We start from the raw sequence: 27,969 nt of genomic DNA on the forward strand, positions 1-27,969 counted from the left end.
GCGCTACAATCGGTACAAACTCCTGCTGAGTCAATTATCGGGCAATTATATTTTATAACACCAAAAAAAAAGGTAAATAAAAGGCAAGGATTTCGAATTTCTCGCCTATACCTGGGTTTCCCACGAAAATGAGCTGAAATACAATTTGTGACGTCACTTATATAGCGTATATTATGAAAATATAAAGTTTACACCTGTATTTGGCCCCTTTTTTATATTTTGTTTACTTTTTTGAAGATATGTTGTTATTAAGTAGGCTACGTTGTTTTCCACGAAATGTGGATTAGTAAATGGTGTGTGGTGTTTAGTAAGTGGCGTGTGGTGCTTAGTTAGTGGCGTTTGGTGTTTAGTGAGTGGTGTATGGTGTTTAGTTAGTAGCGTGGGGTAAAATTAGAAAGTGGTGTGAGTGGTAATTACTAAGTTGCATGTGGGGCTGTGTGGTGTTGAGTAAATGGTGTGTGGTAATTAGTAAGCGGTGTTGAGTGTTTAGTGAGTGGCGTGTGGTGTTTAGTAAGTGGCGCGTGGTGTTTAGTAAATGGTGTGTGGCGGCATGTGATGAGCCGTACGGTGCCGTGTGGTGAGCTGCTTTTAGTATTGTGAGGCTTTAAACACGTTATGTATTTTTGTTTTGGGCGAAATTGCATAGCAAAATTAAATTGGTTATCATTACGAAACATTTTTTTTTACAAAACAGTTACTATTGTTATGCAACAGTTACCTATTATTCGACCTGCAAGAGTAAGGTTCTAAATATTTCCTAAAACGTCCTAAACTTACTGCCACTGGCTGACTGGTCTGCTTATCCTTGTAAGCTTGTACAGCTAGAAGTATGACACCGTTCCCGGTTCATTATTTAGCACCAGATTTAAAATCCAATTCAATATTCAGCACCAGATTTTAAAATCCAATTCACCAATCAGCTCCAGTTTCAAAATCCAGTTCATTATGAAGTGCCAGATTCAATACCAGTTTCAAAATCCAGTTCATTATTAAGGGCAACATTTAAAATTAAGTTCTGAGTAATAGAACCCCTATCTGTCTATTACAACTTTTATTTTAAACAATCCTTTGTATCTGTGTATCAGTATATTGTAGACAAGTTAAGTTAGTTGTGGCTAGGGTCTTCGTTTTGAATTCAGTGCCAAATAATGAACCGGAAACGGGGGTCAGAAGTTTTGGCCTGTAAAAAAACGCAAGGTGTTAACGACGAAATTGCCATGTATAATATCAGGGAAACCACAGTTTTTAAAAAGTATATTGCATAAAAAATTTAATTATTTGTTACGATAAATATATATATGTTGGTATGTTTTTTCTTGTTTCTAAAACATGGTTTTAAACAGTTTAAAGACGGGCGCTTTTGACATGCCTTATTTTACGACTAACCGCTTTCGGCCTGCGAAAATTTAATTTTACTAAAATACCATATTTTATCAATATTTTAAATTTAATTTTGCGAAAAGTACATTCTATAAGTATAAATTTTGTTGGGTTTTGACATTTAAGATATATGTTAGTTTTAAATAAAACTGTTTTTTTAATGATTTATACATAAAAAACTAAACTTACATTGGATTAAATACAGGAGGTTTTTGCTCTAGGTTATTAGTTTTCAATATGTAAAATTTTGGTATTCATAACTTAGGTTTTATTTTGTTTAATTAATTTGAGGTTTTTTTAAATCAAATTTTGGTTTTTGTTACAGGAATTATGTGGTTGCATTTTTTTTATAATTATATTGGAATTATTTCAACTTGCATGAAGATACTTTTCTTTTTGAAATTGGTCTAAGAAATTTTGGAAATATCCAGGTTCAAAGTTAAAAAAATTCCAAATAGGGAACAATACCACGCTTGCCAGTCACTTGACTCGCGACGTCAATGTCGTTAGTTTAAATGCTGACAAACATAGGAGAATAATCTTATTTTGGCTATAATTATGTTTTTGACACAAAAATTAAAACAAAAATAAATATTCTAAAAACTAAGATATTATATTTATCGTAACAAATAAATTAATATTTTTTTATGTATTATACTTTTTATATTAAATAGCTTATCGATAAAATTTTTTTATATTAAATAGCCTATTGATAAAATGTGGTCTTATACTACCATTGTCTGCGGCAATTTCGTCGTCAACTTCCAACGTTTTTTTTTGCAGGTTGAGTCTTCTGGTAACTCCAGAAACTGATGTCTAACTTTAAGTCAGTGACCCTTTTGAGCTAATTGTGATATTATTCTTTTCTGAGATATAGTTTGCATTTATATGCACAAGTCTGCGCAGTAAGACTATACTGTTCTAGCTGGGCCATACACATGACATTAGTGGATGCAATTGTTGTTAGTGCCTAAATAATATAACAATTATATACACCATGAAACAAAGGGTGGTTTATCACACATTTGTTATTGAATGATAATAATTTTTTTTTAATAAATTAAAAATAATTATAAACTAAATTTGGCAAAGCAGTTACGTAAAATTGCTAATAATTTTTTAGCAACATAAATGTTTTTTTAGATTTTGTAAGAATGATACCTGGTTGGAAAAACATTCGACAGGCAAGACTGCCATCTCCACGCCAAAGAATGGCACAACCTGAAAGCAGCCAATGGCCGAGATTAGATTACCCACAACGACAACAACATATAGTGGGACAGTATGAATATGATCCAATTGCCCTACACGGGGTACAAGAAACAAATCCATCGGGAAAAAAAACTCACGATCAACACCAGCAATTTCAGTTTTATCACAACCAAGTAATGGGAAATTATGGAACACATCACAATCATCAACAGGTTAATACTGGAGTTTGTGTCTCACAAGCTCTTTTCATTTGAGAATTGTTAGTTTGAAATTATACTTATTACTTCTAATTAAACTAAATGTCGCTAATTTACCTACTGATTGCCTTATTAAACCTTAGGTGTTAAAACATCGCATAGCCCAAAATTATTTAAAAATGGCTGTGTTACTTGTTGGTAACTAATGCAAACCACATCCAATTGTTACCCAGTAACAGCTTGTTATTATAGCTAATTAGTCCAAACTACAGGTGCTACTAAAAAAATAATATTTAGAAAAAATTAAGACTGTTTCAAGTAGCTAAGATATTAAAAACAAAATGATGTCAATCGATTAAAATCATTAAGTTTCTTTTTTTCCAATTAAAAATAATTAAAGAAAAAATTTGTGAACCTAGATGGGTATTCCAAATATGCAAAGAAGACTTCCTTTTAACAGTGCACCATTTCATAAAATTCAACCTCCTGTTCCCCCACCTCTACCTACAGAAGTGCCTCCGCCTCTTCCTCAAGAGCAAAACCCTCCACAACCACCTCCTCTGTTTTTTAGCAAAAAAGAAGTAAATTTTGTTCTTATTTATGCTCTATATAAATCTTTTTTTGTTTTTAAGTTTTTTAGACATTTTGTGTTTTTTAGACATTTTGTTTTAATTTTTCTGTAAATGAATCAAATATTTAATAAAAAAAGGCTATTAATTTGTGACATAAAATTTGGATAGATTTGATTGTGTGCCACTTCAAAAATTCTCAAAAGAAAACTTCAAAAAAAATAATAAATTGTTAATAAATTTAGTGGTGGGATGAAGAGTTAGAAAGATGTACAGGTGAAGAAAAAAACGACTTAAACTGTCTTGTGCAAGAACCTAGTTTTTTATCAATGACCAAAATTGAACAACTTGAATGCTGGCAACGAAGAAAAAAGCTAAAAAGTGGTAATACATCCTATTGTTTTCACCATTTAAGAAAAATATTTTGAACATTAAAAAGAAAATATTTTTAACATTTAAATTTTTAGAAACAGACATTTTGAAAAAACACTAATTTGTTTAAATAAATTGTGTTTATTCTTGGGAACTAAAAATGGTGTTATTACCCTCTTTTAAATAACTTAATTTTAAAATTTATCGTCATAACTATATCCCAATATTGGTATCCTTTTTTAAAATAGATGAGCATAAAAAAGAAAGTGATGCTGATTCTTCAACAGTGACAGTTATAACAAAGCCACCTTGTATTAAGACTTCTGTTTCTAATCCCGACAATTCATTAATTCAACAAGCTACTATTGTTGACGAAGTAAGTTACCACTGCTTGGGTAAATTATTTACTCATTTTTTTGTTTAATTTGCAGTAATTCCAGGTTTAATATTGGCTAATTTATTTTTTAAGTTAAATTTTGTGTTGTTTTACACAATTGCAATAACAGTGCGTTTACTTTTAAGTGGACTCCAGAAAAAGGCAAACCGCACGAATCATTGCAATATTATCAAGAGCAAATTATAAAACTAAGTAATCAGGAAAAGGTAGGATTAAAGTTAAACTGTAGGTTGTAATATAATTTTCTGATCACTTGTACTTTACAGTTCTCAGCAAAAATATTAGACTTTCTGTTCCTACTAATTTTCTTTTGAACTTTATGATTCCTTAATTCTCTCTCATAACTTAAGGTTAAGGTTAATTTTATCTTGTACTGTACATTCCTAAGTTTTGCTGATAACTAAAAAGTAAAAGTGATCTGGAATGTCTTATATTTTGTTGTTTTGATAATGCCTTTTAGTTTGGGAACCTAAGTAGCCTAATGTTTTTTGGATTTGACTTTTTAAGACATTTCAAAAGCAGTATGGTGAATGGCAAAATCAATTTAAAGAGTGGAAAGATAAGCACAAACATCATCCTAATAAAAGTCAATTTGTTCAGTATGAACAACAGGTATTGATAAATTATTTTGGGTTGATTATTTTATCACTTTCCTGCAACATAAATGAGAGGAATAAATCTTTCTTGTCTAGTTTAAATAAGCTTTTTACAAAAACGCTTGGTTTCGACTGTTAGTTATTTTTTTTAAGAATATATAATATTCTAATTTTTTTTTAAAAATGTTGTAATTACAAACTTTTATTCTTTGTTAATTTGGGCTTATTGACAAGTAGTTTATTTTTATTTTGTAAACTTTTTTCCAAGAAATAACATTGTTAATGTTTAGTGCATTAACAACCACACAGAATCTAAACTGGTAATAGTAAAATATTTACTGGTAAAAATAAAGAAATAGCGAAATGGTACCGAACCTATTTAAAAAAAATTGAATCTCTTTTTAACTTTACAATCAAAAGTTGTGCCGCCAAAACTTAATTTAATTTTTGTTTTTTGATAACAATGAAGAAAGAAAAAATTCTTATTAATGTTTTTGTGCTTAAATTTAAATAAGAAAATTTTTGTGATGTGAATGGATTTATTGGGTATTTCTTAACATAAAGAATTTATTTTTTTAATTTTTACTAGTGGGTAACCTGGCAAGCTCAAATGAAAACACAAAAAGAACAAAATCATACAAATATGGAAAATCTTAACAAAAATGTACAGAGAATTCAAGAATACCTCAATCAAAATATTAAAAAAAGTTATGAATCTTATCAGCAACATGATGTCAATAATTATAATAATGTCAGATTTAACAGTAACATTCACAAAAGTCATCAACACAATTTAAACTTATTACAACCCAGATTTCCACAAAGAAATCCAGGTGGTCATCGGCAACCTTTTTTGAATAAGACTGATCAAACACCTAATATTCTTGAAAGTAGACAACCAAGACTAAGCAATGTGGACAAAAACATGGGATCAAGGTTTCCTGGGAACAGTAATAATATACCTCGAATGAAAAAAAACAATAAAAAGCATAAAAAGGCTAGACCAAACTTGACTGGAAGTAATGCAATTGAGGTAAACCACAATTTTTCTTGGAACAGAATGCCAATGTCAAAAATTGTAGACCAAAGACACATACATAATTTACCTGGTAACAGTTCAAGAAACATTAATATTTCCACATATAGTCAATCGGAAAAAAATCAAAAAAAGCATATAGAAGAAACTGAAAACAAATCAATATTTAAGCAAGACTATAATGGGGAAAAGGATTTTTCAGATAAAGGCAGTGACTATGAAGAATTGTATTTACAACAGGTGCAAGAGGAAGATGATTTATTATTAAAAGAATTTTCCAAGCCTCAAATTTTAAGTAACTCTTCTAGGTTAACTTCAAGTACACTTTCACGACAAGATGATTCGCAGATATGCAGCACTGCAGCAACTGATCATGGAAAGGTCAATATTGAAATAGGTGGTAAAGATATAAGGAAAAATAATAATTTTGAAGAACATTACACTAAACATTTAAAAGAAGAATTTCAGAAGAATCAATCATTAAGGAGTAATGAAAAAGCAATTTTTCAGAAAGAAATAAACGAAAATGAAGATGTATTAGGAAAGGAAAAATCAATGGATAAATGTTTTGGAACATCTTCTGCCCAAACACAGAATAGAAAGAAAAATGAAGCAGAATCACTAGCTTCTGTCCTAGAATCTAATAAAAATATTGTTGCAACAAACCAACTTTTTAGGGGAGAAAATTTTAGAAAATTGCAAGAACAATTAGAAACTATTAAAACAATTAGCAAAGCATCAACAGGTAGGCTTACAAAATTTATGTACAAAAGTTAAATTGAAGTATTAACTCAATACTAACCTAAAATAGTATTTTGAATGTTGGATTTTGTTAATTTTAGATAGTAACAAACCTGATGCAGTTGATGAAAGTAAAATTTTACAAAAGGCAAAATCTTTGAGTAACTTTGAACTTAAGAACATTTTATCTGCTGTTAAATCTGTAAAAGAAAAAAAAGTCGATTCAACCAATGCTGGGTAACAAAAAAATTTCAACAAAACACATGGCACTATATTGATTTAACATTTTTTTAAATATTTTATATTACTGAACTAGTTCTTTATAATATCTTTTTTAGATTTTTTAAATTTATAATGCAGTTTGCCTTTTCTTGTATAACAGAAGTAGCATACAATCAACCAGCAACTTCGATGCATCAACAACCAACACAAAAAATTTGTCTGAAAGTTTGATCGACAAAGTGCTTTTATCCAAGCCTGAATCAAATTTGGATAACTTAGATAGAAGATTAGGATTAGGTGACCCATTGTTAAATTTAATGGGTACTGATGCATTGCTCAGGCTGTCATCAGGGTTGAAAGATGATTTGTTTTTACAGGAATATGTAAGTTTTATTTAATGGAATTATCATTTGGGTTAAAGAATAATCTGTTTTTACAGGAATAAAAAAGTGTTTTAATATTTAATTTTAGTTGAGTTATGATCCGTTGGAGCAAGAAATTTTGTTACAAATTCTTCAAGATCAAGAGATAGAGACAAAACGCTTTAGCTGTCAATCAGCAGTAAATATCTTAAAATGTTGAATGTTTTCTTGGTTGTAAGGGAAAATAAAAGTTTATATGTTTTAAAGTTCTAATTATGTTTCTATTTTTTACTAGGGTGTAGAGCAACCAAGTTTGAATATTTTAACAGGTAAAAGACAGTATACATTTTAAACTAATTAAAACCTAAACATTAAATACATGCATTTTCTCATTTTATTATTTTTAGATGAAATACTTGCTCAAGAACACCATTTGCAAGATTTATATCAAGGACAAAAACTAGTTCCACGAAGAACAGTTCCATTTAATTATGGTCATGATCAGTTTTTACGAGGACCGAGGCCAAGGTTTTTGCCTGGCCATGAACATTTTAGAGAACCTAGACCTGAATTTTTGCGCCCCGCTAGTTTACCGTTTGTGGGTGGTCCTAGGGCAGATATAATTTTGCGTGGTAGACATAACCCCGTTCCCTTAACATTTCCAGAGCCTGGCAATTTTCAGGGCCCAATCCAAAGATTTGATGGTCCTCGAACAGAATTTTGGGATAGACCAGGTTATATTCACAGTCGTATGCGCAGTCCTAATCAGGTTAATAGGTTTATAAGAGGCCCTCGGTTAGGGTTAAGGCCTCCATTTTTACCCTCACCCAATATCCAACATCTTGGGGGGGAAAGATTACAACATTTTTCACCTCGTCCTATTTTACATACTGATGGAAAAGATAATCCCGCTGATTTGGAGAATCGTCTTTTAGGTTCTTCAGGCAGAAAACATGGTCACCCTATAGATGACCATAAAGATAACAAAAGACATAATAGTGACTATAATCAACCCTATCATGATATATATGACCGGGATAAAAATGTGCTTTCTAGTACTAGACCATCTAGAGATAGTTATGATAGACCACACATGGATTCTCAAAGTAGGTTTATCGAGCCTAATGATAGACCGCTTGCATTTCATACCAAACCAAACATAGATCCAAAAAATAAATTCAAGGTTTTAAATTTTAATGAAAAACAATACACAGATACTCGTGATGTACAGCTAACACCGTATCAAGAAGGAAATTATGGTTTGCGAAAAAAATCAATAGATTCAAGTGAAAGACACTCTATGGAACCAGATCGAGAGTACAATGATCAACCTAAAAGATTTTTCAGAGATACATCCCCCTTAAACAATCAACATTACGAGAGAGAAGTAATCAAAGATGATTATCATGATGCACACCGTGATATTGAGAATATAAAGCAGCGTAGAAAAAATTTGGATGATAAAAGAACAGATAACGAAATTGAAACCGATCGCTTGAAACGTGAACGAAGTCTAGAAAGATTACGAACTAATGAAAAAGAATTAATGGAACGGGAAAAGGCTCTTCTAGAAAGAGAAAGAGAATTAAGGGAAGTTTTACCTATGGACAGAAACGAAGAGTACAACAGAAGGAGATTCCCTGAGAGATCAAGGTAAATGCATCTTTTGAATAAATTTTACCAATAAACTGTTTGCTTACACTAGGCTGATTACCCTTTATCAATATTTTATTTGCTTAAATTAATCACATAAGTTTTGAGTTAAAATTTGATGATTTAGAAGTAGAAGCCCACATGGCCATCGATCCTCGTCTTATTCTTCTAAGGACATCTTTTTTAAAAAATACAGTCTAAAGAATTCATCGCAAGTAATAAAAAAAAGAAATCCTAGATCTGCGTCACCCAGAAAAAGGTAATTTTATTTTTTTATTCGGGTAGAAACACATAAATTATTTTTGATTTATAGTAAGATCAAACATTTTTTTTATTAATTTTTGTTAATTATTTTTAGTGAATTGAAACAGGATTTATGTGACCAAAAAAGTGCAAAAAAAATTCTTTATGAAGATAGATTCCATGAGAGGTATTTGGGGGGTCATAGCTATGATCATGATGAAAATTGCCATAAACAGGGTTATTATGATGATAGAAGAAAGGGTGAACAAAGAGAGAAAAATTCAAGTAGTTTATCAGCCCATGATAGAGAAATTTCAAAAATAAAATCAAGATCAAAGTAAGACTTTTGTATAGTTGGCCCAAATATATTGTAATATCGATAATTTAACTGAAATATAGTTCTAACATAATTTATTTAAAGGTTATATAAAGAATGTTAAACCAATTCATTCTTATTTGGTTTGCCAAACTAAGGTTTGTTTACAAATTGGGGCAATTTTAATGCTTTTTTTGTTGTTAGTTATTCAGCTGATTTGAATTCTACAGAAGTTCGAAAAATATCATCAACACTTTCAATTCCACAAAGAATTATAGGTCATCATGTCACTGCAAATGATCTTTTCAAAATGCCAGAAAGATTAAAAAGGCCAAAAAAGGTTCCAAAAACAAAATATTAATATTACCAAGTTAAGCTGTTTATTCATAATGGTAGGTTAGTTATATTTTCATATTTTCCGTAATTTTTCTTTTTTTTAGATTGTTATAATCTTAAGAGGGATTCCCGGATGTGGAAAAACTTATATGGCAAAAGAAATAAGGGTTTGTATTTTGAATTTAATAAAAAGAAACAAAAATTTTAAAAGTTAATTTATTTTTAATTGTTTTTACAAAAAGGATAAGGAAATTAGTTTTCATGTTTCACCCCGAGTCTTAAGTTTGGATGATTATTTCATGGTTGAGGTTGAAAAGTTAGTTAAGGATTCAGATACTGGCAAACTCTGCAAGAAAAAGGTTGATATATTTATTTTTTTTTTGTATTGGTAATTTATTTTTGTATTGAAATTCCATTTTTTGTATTGAAATTATATTTGATTATTATTAAAAAAAGGTATTTGAATATGAGTATGAAGATCAAATGCTGGAATGTTATCGAAACAATTTATTTCGTTCCTTTAAGAAGACATTGGAGGATGGTTATTTCTCGTTTGTTATTCTTGATGCTGTTAACCAAAAGATTAATGATTTTCAGGATAGTTATAACATTGCCAAACAACTTAGTTTTGAGGTAACTTCACAGAAGTTATTTTTTAAAACTAAATATTACTCTTAGTTGATAATGCTGTTCTTTATTTATTAGAAATGTTTTTCCTTTTTGTATTTATGAAATATTACTAATTTGTCTAATCATAGTTATAATTAAGAAATAACATTAGTTGTAAGTAAATAAAAAACTTCTTGTATATATCGATTCTTTATGTTCAAGGTGTTTGTTGCTGAAATAACTGCTGATGTTCATCTGTGTTCACGAAGAAATATTCATAACAGATCATTGGAAGACATTCAGAAGATTGAATATAATTGGGAGCCTACACCTTCTTATATGAACACCTTGGATTTAAAACAACCTTTACAAGGCTCAGAAATTCAAGAGGTGTTTATTAATAGAAAGTTATTAGAAAACTAGATTATATTTTTGTTCGATGTTATTTCATGTTGGGTTTGAAAACTTGGAAAAAAATTGTACACACATTAATTCTTTTAAGGTGGAAATGGGGGATATTTCAGACAATGAAGACGAAAATTTTAAAATTAATCAACAAAAACAACAATCTAAACAAACTGTAAGTTGTAATTTTATTGTTTTAACAAAATTTATATTTTTTTAATGTGATTGTTTAACAGGTTGTTGTTTTCTTGTGTTTTTTTAAGGTTTGTAAGTTCATTATTTTTTAAAAAGTTTTAAAGTAAATTATTTAGTGTTGATATTGGAAACTTATATAACATTTTTGATATTAAAATTTTATAAACATTCTTTAATTTGATTGTTGTTGTATTTAGTATGGTAAAATTGATTCAAAAATATAGGCCTTTGTACAATTATGTAATTTGCGCACAATTTTAATAATTTATATGTGAAATGTGACTACTGACTACAACCTATGTGCGGGACTTTGCATTTTTAAAAATTTTTTGTTTATTACAATCCTATCAGGTCAGCACTATATTGCGGTTTACCAACAATCGCTTGTGTCCGCGATTTGGTCTGAATAAATTATGCCATAAATGGCAAATTTTTTTACACATGTAAATTGAACACACTGGCGTCGATCCGCGGGGTGCAGGGGGTGCATGCACCCCCATTTATAATTTTAATAAGTGCTGAATATATGTGGCATCCCTAGGTTGTTTGCAAATGTTGCATTTTTTGCGTATAATTGATAGTTATATACGCGATCTAAAAAATCTCCCGATAAATACTTGAAATGTTGCCAATTTTTTCGATAAGTTGCCAAAAACGGCATATTCTGCGTGCTGCCGCGTTGTAGATTGTCTAAACTGGCATTTTTGCTAAACAAATAACGATTTTCTAGTGCCTTATACTACGTAGTAATTGTACTTTTGTTGAAAAAAGGCTTATGTGGTCTGCTATCTTTGCGAATATTAAATTTATGACTATTTTAAGTCAAATTTAACCTTATATGAGCACTTTAAAACGGGATTTTTTAGCGAGGATTTTACTATTTTTGGGTCCCCTAAATTTAATTAAAAAATTTTTTGAATCGACGCCCTTGAATAAATATATATATATTCTGTCAATTATATTTTTTGACAAATTTATTTGACAAATAAAAGATTGTTCAAAACTATTTAAAGATAATTTAATTATCGACACTTTTAAACCGTTCACTTTTTGATTGTTTAAGAAATTCATTATCACTTTTACATGTGAACACACATCACTATCTTCTAGTGATGATAATATTTCACGTGACTTTGCGATAAATTTAATAAATATTAATTTGTAATAATTGATTACATGACATTGATGATCAATTAATTCGAATCATTTATAACCTTTGAGCGCACAAATATGCAAACCCGCGAGTTTGAAACAACATTTTTCCCACCGAATGCGATTGATTTAAAATTGAAGTTTACATATCATGACTTACTAACTATTGACCTTTTCGTAAAGAACGATCACCGAAACTTGATAAACGAACTTGAACTGTCATTTATAAGCATTAACAACTTGTAAAACTCAATTCTCTAACACTTTATTACTGACGAAACAATATGTTTCGAAATCGAAGATTTGGAATCACAACTGAATAAATATGATTTTATGGTCTTAGAATTTTTAACACTCTTTTTATGCTGGTTTTAGAAGTTGGGCAGCAACTCTACAAGGTGGATTACGATTTTTAATCAATACCTGTTAAATCGCTTGGTGTAATATGGTTACAACAAATATTTGCCTGGTCACTACACTTTTTTTTCGTTCTGATCAGTCATGTTATGTTTGTAAATTATTTTTACTAGTTTATTATACCGGCCCGCTCCACGCTGGGAATTATAGTAAATATTTATGTATATGCCTGAAACGAATTAACGTTTGAAAATCGATTCGCTAAAAATGGGATGCATTTTTAGAGCAATGAGTAGGCCCCAGTCATGATCTTTATTTTTTTTATAACACCTGACGCCTTGCAATGCACTAAAAATGTACCACTACTATGCTCACTAAAGTTTAGCCACATTGCACAACAACATAACGAAATGCGGGAGTACAATTTACGCATTGTAAGATTGTGCAAAGTTATTGTAATCAAATGACTTTTTGTAATCAAAAGTAACCTACATTTACGCAGGATTATGTTGGTAATAGTAAAGTAGTACGAAACTGAAAATAGTTTTGTGAAAATAGTTAAATACATAAATATACACAAATGTTTTATTATCGTCTAAAACATTTTTGGTTGATTCGCTTTTCTTATATATCCGTAAAAATCGATTCGCTAATTTAAAAAAAAAGCGCCCTTTTTTTTCTTTCCCTCATATGTATGTATATATATAGATTAATTTTTTGTTTTCTTGGTAAGGTTTTACAGAAAAGTAAATGGGAAAATGAATCACATGCAGCACAACTGGGTAAGATTTTTTATTAGAACTATATTATTTATAATTTTACAACCGTTTGTTTTAGTCTGGTTTTAAAACACTTTTTAAATTTTTTATTGTGGTATTCTGATAATAAGACAAGCTAGATGGCCTAAAGAAGAAAACTATAAAAAAAAGTATGGAAGATTTTTTAAGTGTCACAGAAGATTACATATCCAGAACATCTGCTCCTGGCAAAAAAAGGGTAATAATGTATTTTAGCTAAATGTATGATTTTTGCAACTCAAAATACTTTATTCTAAAACTTAATAAACTACTGCAAATATCAGTCAAACAAGAATTATGGTTACCATCTCAGGAGTGAAAATTACTGACAATTGTATATGGTTAAACCGTTGTAAACTATTCTTAGGTTCGTTGGGCTGATATGAATGAACGACAAACACAACAGCGCATGCGCGATGTTGGGTTTGTAGTAGGTGGGACTGATTGGTCAAGAATGATGGATGATTCGCATGCAGACAAGGCTTTAAACAGAACAAAATTTATATAAATAACAAGAAAATAAGTTTCTAATCACTTTTGGTATTTTCTGTGGATAGTTTTGCTGCTATTGTTTTTATCAAGCTATTATTTTAAATATATTTCAGAACTTGTCTTTAGTTTTATTTGAAAATAAAAACAGCTTGACACTTTTAAAAAGTTTAGCAATGTTTTACGCATTCGTCACTTCGGTATGACGATAATTGTCAAAAACCTTCGTTTTTTTTAGTGCGCGCTAAATTGACGTGATTTTAAATAAAAACATATATTAATAAAAACCAAACTGTGATTTTAATATTTAAAATTGTTTAGTTATTTTTAAAGATTTTTTGTTAATAAGCAAAAGTTCCCAGACGTAAGAACGCTCGTGTTAAAACTAACCTATAACATTTCTTACGATCATTGTTGCGTCATAATTTTTGTAGAGTGACATTACTTAGCCTTTTTTATTAATTAATAAAGTAGGTGTTAGTTTAACTTAATGAAGATTCTATTAGGGATATATAATTCTTATTTTTATTTAAAAATAAATACTTTTTACTAAAAACTTCTTTTACAGTGGATTTATAATGTTAAATAACGTTACTTAAAAATTTTATTTTTTTAAATGCGATACCACTTTGTCGTCTTTACCTGGTATAAATTTATTTGTTCAAATTATTGATAGGACTTTTATTAAACCTAAACGTTTTTAGAAATTAAACAATATATAAAGAATATTTATATTTACAACAGTATTTCTTTTACATGTATTTTGTTTAGTTATTAAAACAGAATGGACTTTTAGTTACGAGTTTTTATTGTTTGTACACTGTAAACTATACCTAGTATAAACTATATAACTATTTTCTAAGTCGCTATTTACCATCAACAAAACTGTATAAATGACATCGTCCTATACAATGTTTTTTAGTCAATCTAAATAAAGTTTAGCAGGTTTTATTCTTAAACTTTTTCAGTCAAAGTGGAATGAATTGGTTCGTCATTAGAAGTTATAACGTTTGGCAAAAAAGGAGCAGTTGGAAGAATATATGTTTTGTGAGGCGGAGTTGAGTAAAGATTTCTGCTTTTATCGCATGAAATTTGATGACGCATCGCCCTTCGCTTATCAGAGGCATCTCTTTGCCCGCCTGTAACTGATGCAACCAACTGTAGGTCAGATTTTATTTCACGCACTTCATTGATAATGTCGCGAGTCAATGCATCCACGTCGTTAGTTTTGTTGCGAACGCCTTTAACAATGTGTTGAAGATGAGAAATGTTTTCTCGAATTGCGACAGTGTCGGCCTTGTTAAAACAGATTTAGTTTGTTATATATTAGAATAAATCATTTTATTGCTAGAAAAACCCTTGTAAATTAAAATTACCTTATTTTGGCCCATAGCATTAAGTATATTTTTTGATGAAAGATCTTGATTTTGAAGAAGAGCTCGTTTAAGGGCATTACTTTTGCGATAGCGATTTGGTTTTATAATTTCACGCATCCGCACGAACCGTTTGCGCAAAACGTTCGGGACGCTGTTTCACAAAAAATAAAAAAAAGAGTTGAATTAATTTTAACCAAAAATTAATAGCTGTTTATTTACTCATGTCTTTACCTAAATTCCACTTCAAGAGCTAATTCGACTTGCATTTTTAATCTTTCCAGTGTCGCGTTTTCTTTTACTTCCATAATATCCCCAACTGCCAAACCAACCTTAAAAATTAAAAACAATTGTATAGTGCCTATGTTTTGTTTATATTAACTGTTAACTCTTAATACTGTCCTGGTTTAAAACTTACCAGCAAATTCATTATAATAATCATCATCACAATGATAAAAATGCTGAAGATTAGATAAGTTACAAGTTCATAGTTAACAGCTTCTCTGTAATCGTCGGCCGCACCAAAAAATGTTCCACCAAAGTCGATTTCGCCCACCATCATAACAGTCGTTTTCAATATCGAATTAAACGGTTGCTCGAATTGGATCTAGAAGTAAAAAAAAATATATTAGACGACATATATTTTTTAGATTCTAAATTGTGTATATATTTACGCGGAGATTTTTGCTACGACGTTACGCAACAAGTACACAATAACAAACTAAAATGCAACAAGACGAATTTTAGTTGATGTTATTAATCGATAACTAAATTTTATCGAAAGTTATTTTATACTGAAATAAGATCTATTTAACTATAGGATCTCCTGTTTTTTTTCTTTTTATCAAACACCTCATATTTACAAAAACATAAAAAAACTTACCTTGTTTTGAAGCAGAGTGTGAAAAGTAAAGGCAAAAGAAAGGATAAACAAAAGAAAAACAAGTGAGAACTTGACAAAAGTCTTCAGTATATCATTAAACATTACAACGTAGATGCCCAAATAAGGTATTTTTCGAATATAGAGCAGAAGATCCATCCACGAAAGGAAAAGTGCGACGGCACCACATTGCCATTGCCAGTTCTAGGTAGTAAAAAAAACATAATTGTTTTTGAAATTTAAGATAGCTAATATAATTTTACTTGGGGTTTAATAGTAATGTTTATGAAAATGCGGTAATGGTGAACGTATATTAAATTTTATATCGGCAAACTATCATTTTTTAGAACCTACCTGTCTTATTCCTGTTTCTTCTTGAAATGCATTGACCAGTGGAATGTACAGTTTTCTTTCGGTTTCCATTTGGGTGGAGTATGTAAGATCAAAATTGCGAAAGTTGAGTACCAGCAAAAGACAAAGCACATATAATGTTATTTCCAGAAAGAATATCGGTTGGAATGCTTCGTGAAGGTAATTATAAACTTGAAGAACCTTAATAAATTAAAATATTACATTAAAAAAATTTAAAAACCTAGATAGAATAAAGTTTTCATTGTTATTGTTTCACCAATGTTATACGAAAGTATTGTTTTGTATTTACAGACTGACTTCATTTTTATTTACCAATAAAAAAAGATTAGCGCTGCATAAGATTAGTAGAAATATCCTTATGATATCTTCCCAGTTTTGTTTGAAATGACAACCACCGCCCCATTTCTGTTCAGCATCAGGTTTTACAAAAAAACAGCCATCAGACCAACTCGAATCAAAAGTGAGTTGTGGGTAAATTGTCAGAAGATAGAGAAATTCTTCATATTCTTCGTCTAACCCTAGGTTTTCAGTTACTAAAAGAAAAATACATACGTAGGTTGTTTTTTGCAAAGGTGGGCACTAAACCGTTAATGCGTTAATCGTTAATTAGCGAAGTTAAATTTTTCAATAAAATTTAACTTTTAAGTTAACTTTAAAAATCGTTAACGGACCTTTTAACTTTCGTTAAATTGTGCTTTCGTTAAATTAAATCCGTTAATTTAATATTTTTACAAGTTTACCATGGTAATATAAAAGTATATATGTTTTATTTTGCCGTTTATTGGGTTTAATCGTTTTAATTTTAAAGGATGTATTGACGATGTATTGACTGACGTATAAACGATGTATTGACGACGATGACGATGTATTGAAATTTTAAACGATGCAGTTTTGAAAACGTCATTTAAACTTACGTTCGTGTAGTTAAAATATCAACTAAGATAAAAACTGCTGTTTTTTTTTAAATAGGGTCGTTTCTTTGTTTGTTTTATTTAAATTTTAACGTTAACGTTTATCGATAACTACCGTTACATTTTGTTTAAATTAACTTATTAACGTTAACGAAGTTAATATACTATGTAACGAATTACCACTTAACGAAGTTACTTTCTCGGTTAACTGTGCCCACCTTTGGTTTTTTGTTACAAAAAACTCGAAGTACAGTCATAGTATCTTACTTATTAAAGCGCCTTATACTATAAGCAGGCCATTAGTTAGCTATTAATCGTTAGCTTCAAAGCGAAAAAAGGTGGAGCCATTAGTTAACCTCGAAGCGAAAAAAGGTGGAGCCATTAACCGCTTTGAAGCGGGTTTAAAGATACGCCCCGTCTGCTGAGATATTTTCATTAACGCTTGAAGCGATTAAAGGTGAAGTTATTTAAAAATATTTTTTTTTTAATATTTTAACATACTACCCCCAAGCTAAATTTAAGCAGTAATACTTTTTCAAAAAAAAAGTTTTTATTTTGTATCTAAGTTTATCCTCGATGTGAGAGGTAATATAAGTGAACGACCAACACATAGAGAAACAAACAACCGTTACCACGCCCCTTTCTTTGCAGTTTGGGTTATTATATATTATAATTGACCGATAATTTAGCTGCTGATTAAGTGCTGGCTAAGCAGGAGTTTCCGGGATCAAACCCAGAACATTTTGTAGTGTAGTGAATGCACACCGCTACCGGTTCAAAATAACCACTTAAACATCACTTAAAATACCTACAGGCGACTTTTAGTTTATTTCGTGAATCGCTTCAAGCCTTAACAAAAAACCCTAGCAGACGAAGCGCATCTTCCAATCGTTGTTAAGCTTAGAAAACCTTAGAAACCGTTTGTTAAGCTTAAAAACCAAATCAGGTCAATAATATTTCGGTTACACTAGATCATTAAAAACAAAGTAAAGAAAAATTTAAAAAAAGTTGATCAAGTAAAAAATAAACAATTCTGCTGCTTTAAAGTTAATCACGTTTGGGAATTTATCTACAGTATTAAAGTAAATACTCTAAAGAATTGTACTAAGTTAAAATATATATTTGATAAAAACTTATTTTTGTTACAAACCGTTGCAAAATTCGCACGTAAGTGCGCATTGTACGCTTAGTTGTACTGGATTTGTTTCGCAGTAACCCCTGTCCTTTAGTAGTGGACAATAATCCACTCTATCCGAACATACGTCAAGTTTTTGAAAACACTGTGTCCATTCATTAGGCTGGCCCTCATTATGGGTATAGAAGCAACAATCTCTAGCTTCGCAATTGGCTTGGTCAACGCCCGTTGGCCCGCAAGGTTTTCGATGATCCTCATCGACGCTACATCGAGTGTCCTCTGTAAAAATTATTTCTTTAATTTTCTACAGTTTTCGTATGTTACCAATGTTACTTGATCTTAAGACTATTCGGGCCCAACCGTTGCTAGATTAATATATACTAGGCTTCCGAACTTTAAATTACTATTTAATAAAAACGCGTACCTTCGGAACAATCCCCCCTTTTCAAGTCTTCGTTGTAGTTGTAAGTATATGAACACCATAATTTATCACCATCTTGTAAACATGAATCGAATTCGGTATCTCCAAACAAAAATGGAAAGTGGCAAGTTGTTCCAAGTGGTACCAGGTTTCCCGTGACATAGACTATAAAAATAATTTTGTCCGGCTTAAAACACATTTCCGTAAAGTACAAGTAACGTTAAAGTTTTTTTTATTATAGAACATTACTTGTTTTATGTATTTTTTGGTTATAACATTGTAGTTCACACTTAGAAAGGTCCTTATAATAGGAAATTTAATTCAATTTACACCGAATTTGCAACCATGCTGTTCTATATAAACACTTACTATGCATCGAATTTTTTTAAATCACGATTTTTCTATTTTTTAGCGCATTATTGTCTTGTTTATTGTCTATCGTTTTATTGTTATCATTGAAAATACCATGACTAAATTATTTTACTTATTAATTTTTAAATATAATAAACTAGAAAAACACGTTTGTTGGCACGATAAGATTATTTAAAATGTTAAGTCTGAAGTGGTCTGCAAAATTATAACAAAACTGTTTAAAATATTGACTTACTGGGACATGGGTCCACGTCGCAGACTTCCCTATGTCTTTCTATTTCTCCATTTTCTCTGTTAAAAAAAAGGAAAACATCCTGGAATGATACGTTGTAAAACGTTAAACCGGCAGCATGGTATATAGTGGTAAGAACACTTTCAACACCAACATGAGGTCTTGAGTTCAATTCCCAATGCTCTCATGCTGTAGCGCCCTCGAGTAACGGCGCTACAAATGATATAAACTCCTGCTGAGCAAGCTGTTAATCAGCAGCATATTTACCGGTCAATAATATCCCAAACTGCTAAAGACAACTCCAGACTGGGTCGGTTACTCTATGTTTAGGTCGCACATTCGACCTTCCAACATCAAGGATAAAGATATATACAAAAAAAACAAACAATTCGAAAAAAAGAAACAAATGCAAACAAACATTTTATCAACGTAACACCATGGTTTTTCGAATTGATTTCCTGGGTTTCTACAGTAATTTCCATCTAAACCAGCGTCTGGAAATAGTTGCGAATTCGTACTTGTATCCGCCCAATTCAGGCATGCATCACCCTCTGAAGTATTGCTTTGAAATCCTCGGTAATTTGTTCCTGATTCGAGAACTCTATAACATTGACTAGGGGCTAAAACGCAAAAAATATTTACTGTAGCAGCCACCATATACATGAATCAAAAAAACATAAAAGGTCGTAATTTTTAAACATTTTTATATTTATTCTACTATTTTTAAATACATAATAATTTAATTAATTATTAAAGCCACGGCAACAAGATCGTCATATAAGGTCAACAGCTTTTAAAATATCTTGATTGTGACAAGTTAAAAGGGTTTGGTTTATTAATTAATCATTGGAAGTAAAAGGGTAATTGGGGCACAGTAATACCATTTATTTTAAAAGTCACGCTAATGTCGCAACCAATCATGAAAAATCTATAGCAATCTAATTTTTCATTTGGACAAGTTACAGTTGTTTTAAAATTTAAATAAACAAAACATTATTTAAGGACATACACCGAAAAATTATTACGTTTTTACTTTATGTAATTATTTAAAAAATGCCTTAATAACTTAAACTGTTAACTAACTTAAGCCCATTTAACTTTAGTTCACGGTTTTTATGTCTAATCTTTTTTGTTAAAACGCAAAATGTTTCATGGTCATCAACATTTGATTTGTGTGCATTTATTCTGTAGGCTACATATCATAAACCTAGCGTGTATTGTATAAACAACTGTTTTTACGTTAATTAACTTACCTGTGTAGTTATTAATGTGATCCGCGGTGAATTGATTGTAAAATCTCCTATTTGCCAATGACTTTGTAAAGTCAATTGCGTAGGGTGGCGGTATGAGTAAAAGGTAGGAATTAAGCATAATTACAAACACTGCCAAAAATATCAAACTGCTGTAATAAACTAAACCTCCGTATTTTTTCCACTTGTACTGCAATAAACCAGTCACTACAGGGTGTTGAAGCAGTCCTTCTCTTTTCCGGTTTACCTATCCGCGTTTGTAATTTAAAATTAAACTTACTGTTTAACATAGAAAACACACAAATTTATAAGTTTAATAACACAAGTAGGTAACACGTGCAAATGGATTAAACATAAGTTAAACACGTTTTTACTTTTGGTATATATTATATCACTATAACTAACAAAAACATGTAGCTAAAACCTTTTTATTGCCCCTTACCATTATGCTTAATGGATGGTTATGTCGAAGCATTCCAGAATCTTCAACGTACGTCATTGCTTGTTTGGTAAGACGACCGTCGTCGGTAAAGGCTTCGTAATTTGCACCTGAAGTTCGTATTAAACGTTTCTCTTTGACAGATGTCGGAATATTTTCGTTTGTAGTTTGTTGTTCGTTATCACGCCACTCTATAATTGTGTACATATCATCTAAAAACTCATAATCCAATGTCACCTGTCATTAAAAAAAACAAAAATTTTAAATTATAAATTTTTTTAAATGATGCAAATTTTAGCATGGTTTTGTACCTCAAAGTTTTGTTCATCTGGTGGTTTGCCGTTGTTTGTAATGCATCTACTAAAAGCTAGTTGTGCCATTTCGGGCATTTTTAAAATTAACTTTCGTGCAGGCGTTGTAATATGTTCTGGAATAATTTGTACCGCTTTTTAATTATTTTGAACTTACGTAGATTGATGCAATTTTTTAATAGTCTGTTATACATTTATTCATATACATGTAATTAAAATATCGGCTTATTCACCAGTAAGGGGGTCTAAATAAGCATTTCTCATTGCATTTTTCCACGATTTGTGTAGTAAAATGGCTTCTACACACTCGGTATACCCTTTATCAATTGCACAATCTAGTGGATTTCTTCCATCTCCTATTTTAGCCCCTACGTCAGCTTTCCAGTTAAGTAACAGGTTGACCACTCGCACATGTCCATTAGTGGCAGCTTGGTGCAGAGGGGTTGTCTGTGTGAGTTTAACGAAAACTGCTATTAAATAATTTGCATATAATTTAAAGATGCTGCATTTAAGGGTGGTATTTTACATTAATTATTTTCAATTTTAAATTACCCAATTTACCAATTTATTATTAAATAAACAACCCAGGAGACGCAGTGCATTTTCTTACCTGTCTCATAAACATTACCACATTTGTGCGCTTTAAAGTAATTAAAAGATAACTATTCGCCTGGATTTATTTAACGCTTTAATTAAAAATAACGTTATAATTTACCCTGGAACCGTTAGGCGGGTTAACCGGAGAGTTTGCGTGTAATAATTCAACTGATGTTGTTTCCCAGCCTTTAGCGCATGCGCATTCTAGTGGAGTCCATTGCTTTGTATTTCGAAGTCCAACATTAGCATTGTGTTGAAACAATACTTGTACACATTTGGTATGCCCTAAATAAAGAGTAATTAATGCGATAACTGAAATTTAAAACCGCACTAAATCGTAGAAAATATGCAAAACATAATTACTTTTTAAAATTACTTCACAAATTCTAACTTTAACATACCTTCTAATGATGCCAAATGTAAAGCAGTATTAGCGTTCTCATCCAAACTGTTAATCATCGATTTGTCGTGATCTAAAAGCTCGCGAAGGACAACGTGTTGACCATACATGGCTGCCATGTGAACCGGTGTTGCTTCGTCCTCGTTTTTAGGGTCAATTCTTGCGCCATTGTTTAACAAAATCTTGAGCGTAATAACAAGCTTGTATTTATTATATTTGACTTAATTTTTGTTGCATTACCAACAAAACAAATCGATTATAAATTTTAGGACACCTGAATAATTGGCAAAAAGCCCTTTTTTGCAGCAATATGAAGCACGCTGTTTGCGTTTTTATCAGTCTCATCCAAAAGGCGTATAACTGAAGAGTATTGTAGAAGTTCCTAAATTTAAATAAATCTTTCAACGGATGCAAAATATACATATTCTATTTTTTAATTAATGGGACTGATATCGCTCTTAGAAAAATCTTTTGCGTCCAAAAACAATACTTTTTTTCATACTTTTAACATCCTATTTTAACATCGAATATAAATATTACCTCTACTGCAAACGTTCTATTCTCTTCAACAGCCAACAGCAATAAATTTTTGTCGTGTTTGTCTGTAGCGGTGACGTCAGCATTGTTTTCTATTAGCCATGATATTGTCTCCAAATGACCATACTTGGCCGCTACTAACAATGATGTTAAGTTGTCCTTGTCACGAATTTCCATTTCTGAGTTACTGCAAAACATTGTAGTTCAAGTTTAAACAAATCGCAGATTTGTATTTACTTAAATTAAAATTTTTAATTATCATTTTAATGGATCTTACTTTTGCAATAGTAGTTCAACAACTTTAAAATGATTATGTTGTGCAGCAAGTAAAAGTGGGTTTTGCAGGTTGTCATTTCTTGCATTCACCTTTCCTCCGGAATCAATCAGTATTTTACAGATATCATAAAAACCTAAAGGTAAAAACTTTTTTTGCATTTATAGATAATTTAATTTCAGGCTAGATTTGTTTTAATAAAATATACAAAATACTGTCATGTGTACACAAATTAATAGTTACCATTGGAAGCAGCAATGTGAAGAGCTGTATCATTATGAGATCTTCGAACGTTTACAAACTTGGCGACATTTTTACCATATCTCGCTAACAATTCCAAAACCATTTCTTTGTGGCCTTTAGTTACACTTAAATGAAGACAGGTGTTTTTTCCAGCATCAGGCCGAAGAAGCATGTTTCTTAATTTAAAATTTTATTAACAAATAAATCAAACGAGTACGGTTTATCACATGTGTAAACTCTTTAACAGAACATGTAAACAACTTACTGAACACCTCCTGGTACGTTTTCTTTGTCTCCTTTTGTCAAAAGCATGCGAACAATTTCCTTATTTCCTTCAGAACATGCAAAGTGCATTGGCGTCATAAGATCATTGTCACAACTATGAATAAATGCTCCTTCTTCTAGCAAGAGTTTCACTATTTCAACATGGCCATGTGTCGCCGCCATATGGAGAGCGGTCATGCCTTGACTGTCAGTAGCCTAAAAATAACAAGGGCTCATGTTACTGCATTTAAACTTTCTTTAAAAGAAAAAATTCAATATTCTATTCTTTGTGTATATAATTATATATACCTCGATTTTAATGCCACGACATTTTAACAACTGATATACTGCATTGGCATTTCCTTTGATGCAAGCTGAATGTAAAGGCGTCTGTTTTTCAATATCAAAGTTGTTGATATGGGCTCCACTTTGAGACAAAAGAAAAATTACGCTTTTTGTCTCTGCCTTCTTAAAAACAAAAATAATTTAAATTATATAACTTTAGGTAAGTTAATTTTTTTAAGTGTACAAATTGTTTACCTGTTGAGAAACATTTTCATAAACATATCTATCTTTTACGTCTTTTGATCTTTGTTTCGGTTTATACCTTGCAGCATAATGTAAAGGCGTCGCATTTCCTTCAGCTCTTGCATCTGGGTCTTATAAAATTTAAATATCCTAAATTTCGTTACGTTAAATCTAATGTGTTATATTATTAAGCTTGCTTGCAATTAAAGTTTACGTTTACTATAATTATTAACATAATTTTAAAACCTAACGTTATCTTCTTTTGTATTAAACCGAAATAATCAATTTACAAACCCTGCTAATGATGTTGCTTCTTTCAATAATTCAAAACTAATCTTACATAGTTAAAACTTTTAAGATATTTTATAATATACAAATTTTCTTACTTGCACCAAAATTAATTAATAGTTTACAAGCGTCGTAATGATTATTTCGTGCCGCGAGATGAAGCGCCGTGACGCCTTCATCGTCTGTTGAAGTGTTTAAAATGCGACGTCGCTTTTGCTCAGGAACGGAACTTAACATTTCTTGAAGACTTTTATCTTCGCCATCACGTGCTAACTAGGTAAAAATATTTTTTTATACTAAATATATTAGCAACTTAACATAATAATAATATTTATGTCGGGGTTATCAACCAAAATAATTGGTTTCTGATAATCAATTAGGCCTGGTAGTATATTTTTTTGTTAGCAGTTTGTTTTTAAACTTACTTGTTGTAGCTGTATTTGAAAGACTCGTGGTGGAATAGCATCCTTTGCATCAACTGTATCTAAAAAGTCCGCCCATTGACTTTGCTTTCTTTGTCGCATTTCTATGTTGTTTTTAGTACCTCCTATCGATAAAAAAAATTTCACAATGTCGTACTTTAAACGTGATTCAATTTAATAAAAAGCTAAAAATCGTTAATTAACTTGTATTTAGTACAAAACACTGAATTTCATTTAGTTAGTATATTTTTATGATAAAACCTAAATACGATGATGTTCTCGAAAGAAGATCTTGCTCCGATTCTGTTCCATAACTCCCCCCACTGTCAAAACTTGGTTCTTTTGTAAATTTTTTTTTGTGAATGTATATACTATCTTCTTCATCCCTGTTAAACAATTTTATATAAATATATATATTTTTTTAATATTATAAAATAGAAACCGGTTGTCGTCGAGAATGGCAGTTTGCCAACCCTGTCACGAAAAGTCAAGTAAAACAAACAAAAATACAAAAAAACATTAATTTTTTTTCTATCAAAAATGTAACTAATATACACCCAAATTAAATTTCATATATTTTTATTATTTAAAAAATTGTTCCTATTATTTTTTTTTCAATACTTCCTTTAGAGAATAGGTTTTTTGATATTTTTATCGGGTAAGGGTGCGCGGTTTGGGACGTGTCTGAGCTATACGTAAACGCCAGGCTCAAGGACGAATAGTGTGGCGTTGGTGCGACTCGAACCTGAAACTTTTCGGCACGTAGTCCGACGCCATTACCGGTTCATCACACTAATTGTTCACATTTTGTACTTACAATTTTTCGTAAATCGAATCACAATCAGAAGAGCTTGTTTGTGAAAATTTTGTTAAGGAAACTTGTCGAGGAAACTTTTTTTGGTCTTCGTCACTTTTTACAACATTTTTAAATGAATTTTTAAGTTTTTTCGACATTTTTATTAGTATTTCTAGGTTTAAGATAAAATATTTTTTATATCTTTAAAATATAAAAATTATTATGTTTTTAAAATCTGAAAATAAATTTATATTAATTTCTTACTGCCCAGGTTATATTTCTTAATGCTCATTTACATGCGATAAGCAACTTGATATATCATTCTACCACAGAAAAGCGTTTTTTTGTTACAGCTCTAACCTTTCAACAGCAGGTAATAGCTATTTACCTTTTTTATTTTTTATTTATTTTCGTATGTAGTTATATTACGTTGCTTTCATTTTAAATTGCGTTGTTAGATTGTCGACGAAGCGTTTATATTCTTTGTAGTTTAAAAAAGGGGGTGTTGAAATTTTACAAAATTAATTATTCCGCAATATTAAAAATAGAAAATAATTATTCTAATACCAAATTTATAATAACAAACTTAATCACTCAGCAATTTGAAAAGTAATAAGTAAGTAAACATAAGTAACATGCAAAACTAGATTTATTTAAAAATAAAATATGGTTCGTGATTGTTTAATTTTTATTTAAGTGTATTAAAATTTAAGTATATTAAATAAAATATAAATGTAAACTTTTTTATAATTAAACCTAATTTTAACAAACGAACACGCATTCATTGATATTGCAAGATACAACTAAATTAAAAAGCTAAATATCGATCTTAATTTTTTAATAATAAAACGAGTTTTAAAATATAATAAACAAAAAAATAGAAATTTTTTGTTAATGTTACGCAAATAAGCAAAATTTGAAATCAAAAAATCAATAGTTTATTTTTGTTAAATAATCAAGTGTTAAAATATAATTAACAAACAAAAATTAACTTTTAAACGCAGAACGCTTTTATATCATTCAAGCGTAAGAACAACATATTAACATTTATTTTTTTTTAATTGTTAAACAATAATAAGAATAAAAATAATAATATGAATAATATTAATAATAATATCAACAATAAAAATATGTTTCCCAATCTAAAATTTCGAACCAAAATTATTGCGGGTATAAACACCTTTAAATGAATTTTTACAACAACCAAGTCATTGTGTTTCAAAATTTATTATTTTAAAATCATAGGCTAATTAAGAATAAAAAAAGTATTAAAAGTTTAACCGTGTTACACGAATTAATTTTTTTTTTGCTTTTATTAAATCATTTTTAAATTTTGCACCTGCCAGCTGTGATTTTATTTCAACTCCATTGAAATTTAAAATTATTTTATAAAAATTAAATTTAAAAAGGTTAATTACTTTTAATAACACATACGAACGTTGTTTAGCGTAATTAACAGTTCACGCACACTTATTTTGAGTGAAATTAGCGGTTTCCGAAAATCAAAGAATTCATTACAGAATTAATTGACCTTAGCAACAACATAGCTGATGTCAAAATGTACAAGTATTATGAATAGAACAGTTAAAAATTCAAAAAGTTAATTAAAATAAATTAATGTGATTCGAATTTAAATAGAAAGCTCGTGAAGGTTTAATTAAAACATACCGACAATAATGGAAAGTTAAATATGCCAACTTAAATTAAATAAATATTAAATATTAAAAAAATATTAAAAATCTATTAAAACACCGTTTGTTATAATGCATAGTGTGTTGAAGATTACAACATCTTCTAATATTTTATTTCAAATTTTAATAAACAAAATCATAAAATTTGTAGTAAAAAACACATTTTAAATAAATTATTATGTTACCTTGATGATAAAGATACGAAACTTAGGTTTGTGTTAAATAAAACTTATTGTTGGCTTTACGAAATTAAAATTTCCTGCTTCTTCAACTTTCTCAAGAATTTAAGCGATTTTATTTTTTTTGTGTTGAATCACTTAATTGTTGAGAATAATTACAGAAGGACTTTGGAAAATCATATAAGATCTTATCCATCAAAATAAAATAATGGGAGTCATTTAAAATAACATAGGCCACTCAGATTTTAGTGCAGACCAATTGTTATGTGTACAGTAATATTTTATACATTTTTTGGATTTTTTTGTATTAATTATTTAAATAAGTTTCAGATTTTAACACAAAAATAATAATATTAAGAAAAAAAATGAAAACTCGAATTTGCGATACTTTTAGTGCACAACTGCATAGCAATGCAGT

General features: G+C 30.1%; 2 protein-coding genes and 1 long non-coding RNA gene across 4 annotated transcripts; 2 read left to right on the top strand and 1 right to left on the bottom strand.

The window, feature by feature from the left end:
- Positions 1-1,703: 1,703 nt before the first annotated feature.
- Positions 1,704-14,253, top strand: LOC145751218 (uncharacterized). The gene is made up of 25 exons (XM_082567320.1): positions 1,704-1,811; positions 2,164-2,342; positions 2,524-2,804; positions 3,209-3,370; positions 3,604-3,742; positions 3,979-4,106; positions 4,253-4,333; positions 4,635-4,739; positions 5,313-6,504; positions 6,602-6,737; positions 6,883-7,105; positions 7,194-7,283; positions 7,380-7,413; positions 7,492-8,737; positions 8,865-8,996; positions 9,096-9,317; positions 9,501-9,636; positions 9,737-9,799; positions 9,875-9,991; positions 10,089-10,265; positions 10,464-10,631; positions 10,744-10,821; positions 13,084-13,132; positions 13,240-13,346; positions 13,515-14,253. The coding sequence occupies exons 3-25, from the start codon at positions 2,535-2,537 to the stop codon at positions 13,653-13,655; spliced, it is 5,196 nt and encodes a 1,731-aa protein (XP_082423446.1). The 5' UTR covers positions 1,704-1,811; positions 2,164-2,342; positions 2,524-2,534; the 3' UTR covers positions 13,656-14,253.
- A 143-nt stretch (positions 14,254-14,396) lies between these two features.
- On the bottom strand, positions 14,397-25,846 carry LOC145751219 (uncharacterized). 2 transcript variants are annotated; one of them, XM_082567323.1, is made up of 28 exons: positions 25,703-25,846; positions 25,147-25,271; positions 24,889-25,010; positions 24,562-24,736; positions 24,188-24,306; positions 23,957-24,112; positions 23,649-23,863; positions 23,384-23,559; positions 23,144-23,276; positions 22,870-23,053; positions 22,604-22,711; positions 22,331-22,511; positions 22,048-22,214; positions 21,566-21,779; positions 21,333-21,448; positions 21,025-21,258; positions 20,586-20,829; positions 19,751-19,952; positions 19,336-19,391; positions 18,732-18,893; positions 18,323-18,586; positions 16,574-16,794; positions 16,244-16,441; positions 15,893-16,093; positions 15,428-15,616; positions 15,244-15,341; positions 15,013-15,163; positions 14,397-14,932 (listed from the first exon to the last, which is right to left on the bottom strand). In XM_082567323.1, the coding sequence occupies exons 1-28, from the start codon at positions 25,837-25,839 to the stop codon at positions 14,591-14,593; spliced, it is 4,890 nt and encodes a 1,629-aa protein (XP_082423449.1). In that variant the 5' UTR covers positions 25,840-25,846; the 3' UTR covers positions 14,397-14,590. The 2 variants fall into 2 exon arrangements, with proteins under 2 accessions (XP_082423449.1, XP_082423447.1); XM_082567321.1 differs by having other exon boundaries at positions 23,957-24,115.
- Positions 15,895-19,137, top strand: LOC145751222 (uncharacterized). Its single transcript, XR_014283717.1, has 3 exons — positions 15,895-16,097; positions 16,237-16,420; positions 16,553-19,137. It is a non-coding gene; the product is annotated as an uncharacterized LOC145751222 (long non-coding RNA).
- Positions 25,847-27,969: the final 2,123 nt, after the last annotated feature.

The sequence above is a fragment of the Corella eumyota genome, chromosome 4 (genome assembly GCF_963082875.1).
Source record: "Corella eumyota chromosome 4, kaCorEumy4.1, whole genome shotgun sequence".
In the NCBI taxonomy this organism is placed as follows: domain Eukaryota; kingdom Metazoa; phylum Chordata; class Ascidiacea; order Phlebobranchia; family Corellidae; genus Corella; species Corella eumyota.

Coding starts and splice junctions, on each gene's coding strand:
- LOC145751219 (XM_082567321.1), bottom strand. CDS start 25,839: ATGTCGAAAAAACTTAAAAATTCATTTAAAAATGTTGTAAAAAGTGAC. Junction 18,894..19,335: donor CGACGTGGACCCATGTCCCA/GTAAGTCAATAT, acceptor TTATTTTTATAG/TCTATGTCACGGGAAACCTG. Junction 14,933..15,012: donor ATGCTATGGGCCAAAATAAG/GTAATTTTAATT, acceptor TGTTTTAACAAG/GCCGACACTGTCGCAATTCG.
- LOC145751218 (XM_082567320.1), top strand. CDS start 2,535: ATGATACCTGGTTGGAAAAACATTCGACAGGCAAGACTGCCATCTCCA. Junction 9,637..9,736: donor GATTAAAAAGGCCAAAAAAG/GTTCCAAAAACA, acceptor TCTTTTTTTTAG/ATTGTTATAATCTTAAGAGG. Junction 13,347..13,514: donor CTGCTCCTGGCAAAAAAAGG/GTAATAATGTAT, acceptor AACTATTCTTAG/GTTCGTTGGGCTGATATGAA.